The 8,682-nt window shown below is 37.0% G+C and overlaps 1 protein-coding gene across 13 annotated transcripts in view; it reads left to right on the top strand.

The window, feature by feature from the left end:
- Positions 1-436: 436 nt before the first annotated feature.
- LOC107217272 overlaps positions 437-8,682 on the top strand; it is a 30,942-nt gene continuing 22,696 nt past the window's right edge. For 5 of the 13 annotated variants that reach the window (XM_015654730.2, XM_015654731.2, XM_046739714.1 and 2 more), the window contains exons 1-4: positions 437-532; positions 953-1,164; positions 4,452-4,560; positions 8,469-8,528. In XM_015654730.2, the coding sequence (XP_015510216.1) occupies positions 1,108-1,164; positions 4,452-4,560; positions 8,469-8,528 (226 nt within the window). In that variant the 5' untranslated portion in view covers positions 437-532; positions 953-1,107. Of the gene's footprint in view, positions 559-920; positions 1,165-4,451; positions 4,561-8,468; positions 8,529-8,682 lie in introns of all 13 variants that reach the window. The other 8 variants (XM_015654728.2, XM_015654732.2, XM_015654727.2 and 5 more) reach the window with 8 other exon arrangements.

Here is an 8,682-nt window from a genome sequence, read left to right as displayed (position 1 = left end):
TAATAACTTTCTGATATATTATAATTTTATTACCTCTCCTTTCATCTAAATAAAAAAAAAAAAATTTGTTAAAAAAGCGCTTTTCTTTTGTTCTTACAGTGGAGTTACCCGTTACAAGACAAAATTAAATGTACAATTTATAACCGTGAGCAAGAAAGAAGATACGGAAGATGCAGCGGCGGGGTGAGATGCTGTTCGGAAATTGTAAGGAACCGGAATTATTTTATTGGCTAGTACGTATGTATGTATGTATACATACATCGATAGACGTCGGGCACGCCTGCAGGGTACGCTAGGTAACCATCCGCCAAAGTGGCGCCAGGTATGTCATGCATCTATACAGCAGGATCGTATGCTGTGTTAGGCATAGGACAGCGCGTTGCGGCAGTATCGACCGGCGGCCGGACGCCTGCGCCTAAGCAATCTCCACCCGCGCGACGCGGACGCCGTCGGCGCATTTTACCGGAAAAAGACGGCAGTGTCTCCCTGGATACGTAGGACGTTGTGCTCGTGAATATTTCCTAGTCGAAGAGTAAGGGTTCTCCTATCACGTTATAGGTGTGACACAGCGAGATCGTTAGATAATTTCACTCGAAAATTATACCGTCTTACGTTTGATTACTTTTACAATTCATTATAGAACACTTGTGCCATACTTGTAACTAGACGTAATTTGCCTGCTACTCTCTATTCCTCACGAGCGAAAGAAGTGTGTAGCGAGTGATTGCGGGGTGAAAGTGGGAGGAAGGAACAGAAAAAGAGAGCAAGTGAGAGAGAGAGAGAGAGAGAGAGAGAGAGAGAGAGAGAGAGAGAGAGAGAGAGAGGGAGGGAGAGAGAGAGAGAGAGAGAGAGAGAGAGACCTCTTATAGTTAGTTTTACGTTTAGCTTTCCGCTATTTTTTTTTTTCTGTTTTATTCTAGTAATAAGAAAATGAGGTAGAATGTTTTTCAAGGACCTGGAGTCCAGCCGGGGTTAAATTCACGCCGTAGCGAAGGCGGTCGTCTTTTGACTGACAGACCGACCGACCGCCGTGTCAGCAGCTCGCTAGCGTCTGTCCGTCAGTCGCATCGTATCACACCGTTCTACTGCCTCACATACTCCGACCTCATGATTGGTTCATTTTGGAACTTGTGTCGTGCGTGTCCTTCAATGCCTATAGACAAGGTGAGAACAATATTATCCCCGTTTACCCTTGTATAATTTGATTATGTGTCATATCGTGTTCAGACGGATATAAAATGCTTTTTTACATGTTTTAAAATATATCTGATTACGTAATTATAATCTTACACTTCGAAATTTCAATTGTATATCTATAACGATATAACGTTTAACGAGCATATCTATAATACGTATGCATGTGTCGTTGAATTCGCTCCAGATTCGTACCAACAGCTTTGCGAAGACGAAAAGATTTTGAAAATGGCATTAATTATAGATAGATATGTTGACACATTAACATACTAATTTCGAAAATGTATAAATCACACGTGAAAAACGAAACAGTCATAGTTCACATTCATGGTTTCGATCAAGCTTACATGTACGGTGCGTTTTGAAAATCGTTTGACGTTTACAATGGCGGCTGTGACCAACTTCAGGCAGAAATTTACGTCTGATTGTGTTTCGAGTGTACGTATGCTGTTCTTAGAACGAGCCGGTGTCGAATACGAATGAACGAGGAATTGCGTATAATTCTCACTCGTTGTATGTGACATTGCAGAAATCGCGTCGTAGAGAACGTATACTATACGACTATAAGCATGTACGTGAGATTTATATTAGCTTGAATACAAAAGTTTATAGGTATATAGATACACCTGTAAATATGTAGGACATCATTTGAATGATAAGCTCTTTTGTATCTGACCGATGTGCAACCCTTCTACCACTATTTCGTTTTTGCAGCACCTTATAATTTATAATATATATCATGCATTGACCTATACTTACTGTTTTTTGTACGTGCCCATGCACAGTATAGAAGTAATCCGAATTGATAACGCCTGCAACGAAATCCTCCTTCTAAAAATTTATGATAAATATGAAGGATTCAATATGCCGAATCTGTGTGTATCCGCTTTTCATTTATTGCTGTCAAGTGTAATGTAATACATGATATGATTTTTTTTTTTTTTGCTAAAATTTCGGAGTTTATTGTGTTTTGTTTTTGCATTTAGACTACTTTAATCTACTGAAATAGCATCTGTTTATACAAAAACAGTTCAAACAGATAGAAAGAGAAAGAAAGATATCGCCTAACGTTCACATATTGCACCTAGAAAAACGATAGAAAGGAAAATGGTCGGAAGAAATGATTGCAGATTTTTGTTGGTCAATTCGCCGTGAAATTCCAATTGATGAGACGAAAAGAAAGAAAACTTTAAAATAACTAGAATTATACTAATAAATAGATTTTCCGACGATTTTAGTGTCCAAACTTTTTAACTTTATAACTTTTTTTAAATCAATATTGTTGCCATCATTGGTGTTTGATTGTAATTTGTAAGCAAAAATAGGGTTTTATTGAAAACAAAAACCACACGAAAAGTGTACGTGGTGTATATTTTTTATTACTATATTTCGATTCAAGAGTATCAAATCTATTGTAATTACACACAATAATAAGAATGATAAAAAAATTATTTTTTTTTCACAGACCAGTGTAATATACTATTGGATATTCACGATAGACGAGCTAGAAATTTGCGATGTGTTTTGTATTTTTAAGTATTGTTGAACTGATCTCATAGGAACATCGAACGCGTCACTTCCACTGAATTTTACTTTTACTGCAAAGAGAGACACCGCCGGTATCAAGATTCTTATTACATGTAAACTATTACCACAAGCTATTACTTTTATGCTACTGTATACATATATCGTTACAATTCTTATCGAGATGTCTGTCCGTAATACTCGTGGTATAATAATATGCTGTATCCTGGGTACGCTTTGCTACGGTAGCAGCTTATGGGGGAGTACATTTTATTGTTAGTTAGGGTATAGTTCAGTGGTCACCGCACGACGTTTTTAAACATGACTAAAAATACTACTGATATCCATCTACGTGATATCTATATAGGTAATCAAACACTACAGTATCGGTAATGTTATAATAGTAATTGGGTTTAACAGGCACATGAGTAGGAAATTGAGAAGGAAGAAAAAAAGCAAAAATATAATCGGCTCCGAGGATTAAATCCACGTTGTTCTACGGGCAACTGCAGTGTTTTATTTTAACTTCACGCACCTTGATACTGTACAGTATACGAGGCCCATTGTTCGATTTTAGGAATTCTCAGCAATTTCGAAAACTTTGTCGCTAATTTTTGTGCAGTACCACGGGCGATTTTCAATCAAGTATACACAGTGGAGGAATATTAAAACAGCCGTGTAACGACTTCAGTCAATCTACGGCAGAACTTTACAGTGATTAAGTCCATTTAAGGAAACGAATGGAATACAAATTATTGTTGTATAGTGTTATTTTCTTCACTCATATAGTACAGTTTTTTTTATAACATTATCAATGTTTTCACCACCCATCGATTCATCCAAATTATTCCCCGGCCAATCTACGAACTAGAAACATATAGTAAAATAAGAAAATGCGGAAAATGAAAGTAACAGGATCGACCGAGTCCCTGAATTTCGAGTCTGTGTCCCGCAGTGCAGGACGCAAGAAACTGCAGTTCTGCGGGCTGCGGCACCATTGCGTCACTAACTCGTAGTCCCTAACGGCGATTCGACTATGCGCATTCTAGACATCCGAGGGCCTACAAATGTGCAGAAAATGCAAATGCTCACGTTTGAAATATTGAGTTGATTATAAAACCTTTGTTACTGGATTCTTAACATAATAATAGCCTGAAATTGCAATTCCATTGAACGAATAAGGCAACCCCACATAGAAGTCTAGTAATGAAAGTCACATCAAAGTTATGCACACCAAGTTATAATCGGATGGTAGAAGTTGGGATGATGTTTTTTGCACTTCCACTGCCGTTTAGACATTTAGACTCGATTGTCGACCAACCCGATTCTCGGTGACAATGTGAAATAGTGAAAATATACGAGATTGAAGTTAGTAACGTTGACGCGAAAAAATCATCACTTTGCAATTTTAGAATAATTTTGAAAGAGTTGAGTTTAAAAAACATGAAAACGTCTCGGCTTCATTACGGCTTACTCGATACCAGACGATTCTGAGGTTGCAAAAAAATTATTTTTCCTAAATTATCATTTATTGTTACGCTACGCTACGCTACTAACTTCAACCTCAAGACAATACGGTACAGGTACATACAGTCAATTGACACCAGTGTAACGTAGTTATTGTGCCAGAGTGTACCTATACGTATGTTGAAAAGTGTGAACGGAATACAATCGAGTGTTTTGCTGTTGACGATAAAGTGAACGGCTGACGGGTCAATGTTCGTACGTTTCAGCAGCTCCATTCGGAGTATCGGAGCACGTACACATGGCACGAGTACACCGGACCCCACCAGGATCAGCACACTGTTGTACGGCGATCACCGCAGCCGGCTCCAGCGTCAAGTAAGTCGTGCCTGACATTAATCAATCCTTCCGGTTTTTATATCGTTTAATGAAAACGAGAGGAAAGTGAATCGTCCGAGTCATGATTCGACGACTGAAGGTCGTATGTTGTATATCACGGTATATGATCGCGTGCGGGCGATAACAATGACGCAGGTGAAGAATGGCGTTTTCGAGTCAATAGGTATCATACTTGGATTTGCGAGGTTCGATTCTACATCTAGGTATACACGGGGGTCCCAAAATTCACGGAAGAAGTAATTTTGACAGAAAACGCAGGTTTATAATTAAAAATTAAATTTTTTTTAAACGATTCACGAAGTACCGAATATAGGGTTATGTATGGAATAGGATATCGGGTAAACGACTTCCACGGCTTTGCTGTAGGCATATACGCACTCTTCTTTTCAAATTTTCCTCCACCTTTAATTTCCCGTTTTGGTGATCAGAATCGACCACCCAGATCATGCGATTTAACGCCGTTGCACTTTTTTCTTTGGGGTTTTTCGAAGTCCAAGGTTTATGCTGACAAGCCCACGACCACTCACGCCTCGAAGGAGGAATTGAGCGCATATATGCAAAACGTGAATGGGAAATTTCAATAAAAGAGCGTGTATGTGCGTACAGCAAAGCCATGGAGGCCAATTACCCGATATCCTATTCCATACATAACCCTATGTATACTGTATACTTCATGATTCAATAAAAAAAATTGAATTTCTAATTACAAACCTGTGTTTTCGATTACAATTACTTCTTGCGTGAATTTTGGGACACCCTGTATATCTGCCAGAGAACAGATTTGAGATTAGTGTTGTTATTGCTGGTCACGAGTTTCGAAGTAGATCAGTTTTAAACAGTTTCGTACCGAAAAATTGTATTTTCAGAGTTGCGTCACTGTTGTCACCGGCCTATACATATATAGAGCATATATATACACCTATGTATAATATGTGTAGTATAATTTTTACGTTTATCAGCACATGCAGGCATAACATATTATAGACGATCGGCGGTCACGAGTTATAGCTACGAAGTATTGGTATATGTATACGTTTTGCATAAAACACCGGATTTCACGTATACTGAAAATCATTTGATTAATTTTTGTATGCGGAATGTGGGAATGACTTGATATAGGTTCAAGATACAGACTCAGACATTTCAGCGCCGAATGGCTCTGGAAGCTAGAGTTTGACACATTTGACGTGATAAGCTATCGTTCTATAAACTTAATATATACTTGTGATATTTTTAGGTTTTCTTCGTGAAAATCATATACCGGAATTTATGCGACAGCGGGGCTACTTTTTTTTTTTACTACTTTGGACATTATTACAATTTGCCAAATTTTACTACTAGTTGACAAAATCAGCACAAGATTTTTGCTAAATTATTAAAACTGTAACCATACAATCTTCCGAGGATGCACTTATTTTATGAAACGCGAACCCGCAATGAAAGAATGACGAAAGAAGTTAAAGTAGGTAATCAAGGAGTCTGAACACGCTTACCATAAAAACAATGAATTTGTATTTAAAAAATTATAATCCGAACTGCTGGTAGATAGAAAAATCGCGGAATAGTGCACCTGAAAAAGACCAATGACTCTTTCACTTACGATGTAGCGTACTTCTTTTTTTTTTTTTTTTTTGTAAAAAATCGTGAAAATGGCGATCAGGAAATAGAAGACATGAAAAATATCTAGCGTAATTTTCACGGAGAATTGTCTAATTACGATAATAACCAACTCAGGCATCGCAAAAATATTACGCGATGTTGTAGATAACGTATCTGTAGGTACTGTGTCCAAATTTTAAGTTCATCGCTTCACTATTTTCCCAGATTTATTGTTGGCCAGTTCGAAAATAGAGTTATTTTGTGGCTATATATATATATATGTATATATATATATATACAAATGAAGAAGTTTCGTTCGATGTTTTCGACCTGATGATGTTTTGAATGCAAAGTGAGCGTTTTTATGGCAAGGGTGGTGAAACTTTCGTTTAATATTTTCGAGTTCATAATTTTTTTAGTATAAAGTAAATGTGTTTATGGCAAGGATAGTTAGTCAGATCGCTTAACGAGAGATTTCAGTTTCCCGATAAATTCTGAAGAACATGGTTCTTACTGTACCTAATTTTACTTTAGTCGATGTTACCTGTTTTATTGTTAGCCTAAATTTGGCTGTAAAACTTCTGATCTGGAATTCTTAATTGTAAATTCGACTATTTTTTAGAAGGTGTACGGAAAAAGTAACCCCGTCGACAACAAAGCCGCATACGTAAATCAATACTACCGTAACCATTACCCGTCGTTAGTGGTCTTTTGCTATTTTTCACCATCGCCATAAGTACCTATAGTATATGTCTTGCACACATCACTTCATCGCCAATCGCATTCACGTCTGATTGTTTTTTCCCTCAGCGTCAGAACTTATATGTTCGTACCTTCCGCGATCTTCCGTTGCAATAATTGTTCGTACACGGGTAAAACAAAGTAGAAACTAAATTTAGACTCCTATGATATAATATGCTGATGAAAATTCAAGGATGTTATGCATTCAAAGAGTCGTACTGCGGTCGCCTTTATGCAGCAGTCGTAGAACTTGTAGTTGTTTCAACCGAGGACGTATGTGGCAATTTTTACAAAGTGGCGGTGCGAAGAATCCGGACTTGGTCAGTATCTCGATAGCTCTAGATATGTATAAAAGTAAACTTAATTGTTATCGGAATAATCTGTGTGTTGGTGAAAGCATCGATATTTCTTTGAGGTTTTCTTTTCAACAGATAGGATTATTCTGAATTCTATTCGCCATATTTACGAAAAATTACTACCGACCGTTGGTAGTTCCTACATTCCATTTAATATACTTATATTATATACATATACTGCTGAACCTCAACCGTCCGATAATGCAATTTTACGGTAATGCTCGTTCATGTATGTATTACAATAATATATGTTATATGTGTATATACATATATGTATACTTATAATATTTTTATCAGCTTTCGTTGAATTGAAGGTACCAGCTTGCAAAGCGCAACAAATACCTATTTAATAATCATGACAATCTTAATTATGAACCCGCACAAATTACGGCACATACCTATACATTAGTGATGTAACGAATACTCGCATATTTCTTGACATTCGCATTCGCATCGGCATTTGCAAAAATCGTGCAAATATTTTGCGAATGTGACTGTCACAAATATTTCATACTTTGCTCATAAAAATTGTGAAAATAACGTTATATAGCGAAAAAAACATTAGTTTGAATCACACTAATTTGTTTCCGTTATCAATTTGTCGTTAAATAATCAAACAAACAATCGGCTTAGTTCAGATTAACTCGGCAATTTCCGGAATAAGATGCGATCGGCGCTAATGTATGCGTACGACTTACGTGGTGTGCCTGTCAGTTAATCAATTGTCAATTTTTAGCCATAGAGAAATGGCGCTAGATTTGAAAATGTATATTGGCATTCGCATTCGCGAATATCGATGATAAATATCCGCATTCGTATTCGCCAATACACGGATTTACTGTATACAATAATTCCACGGCCAACTGCGCGTATCTTATGTGTGGTTATGATACAAGTCAAGAAAATTATTTCGAACGATGATCAGAGTTAAATACTGATAAGGATACGTCAGCAGCATGTCCGTACGACGTACAGCAATCCATAATATTGTGATAGTAACCGTATACATGTATACATAATATATACTATAAGTACTCAGTTATACACTTCGGAATTCAGTCCAATTGTCACATAATTTATCCTGATAGTATAATTTTAAAATGGAGAAAAAAAAAACTGACAAAATTTGGCTAAAAGTACTTGTATAGACTGCTAATAGAAAAACATGCCAGTCGCAAATTTTCTTTACAGCGAAACAAGCGAACGCGAAGCTGCAATCGGCCAAGTCAACTGAAGACGATAGCAACGAAGGTAAGACGATTCTATACAGATCAGTCCACAAGTAATGACGGGCTATCGACCCTACAACCCATGCAGTTTAATCAAAGTAGCTTTTACGTACATATGCCCATTAAACACATAACCACAGCATTTATTTATACCTTTACAGTTTGATAACGTATAT

Source organism: Neodiprion lecontei, chromosome 5, assembly GCF_021901455.1.
Source record: "Neodiprion lecontei isolate iyNeoLeco1 chromosome 5, iyNeoLeco1.1, whole genome shotgun sequence".
In the NCBI taxonomy this organism is placed as follows: domain Eukaryota; kingdom Metazoa; phylum Arthropoda; class Insecta; order Hymenoptera; family Diprionidae; genus Neodiprion; species Neodiprion lecontei.
Note: the sequence above shows the minus strand (reverse complement) of the source record. Positions and strands in the feature narration are given on the sequence as shown.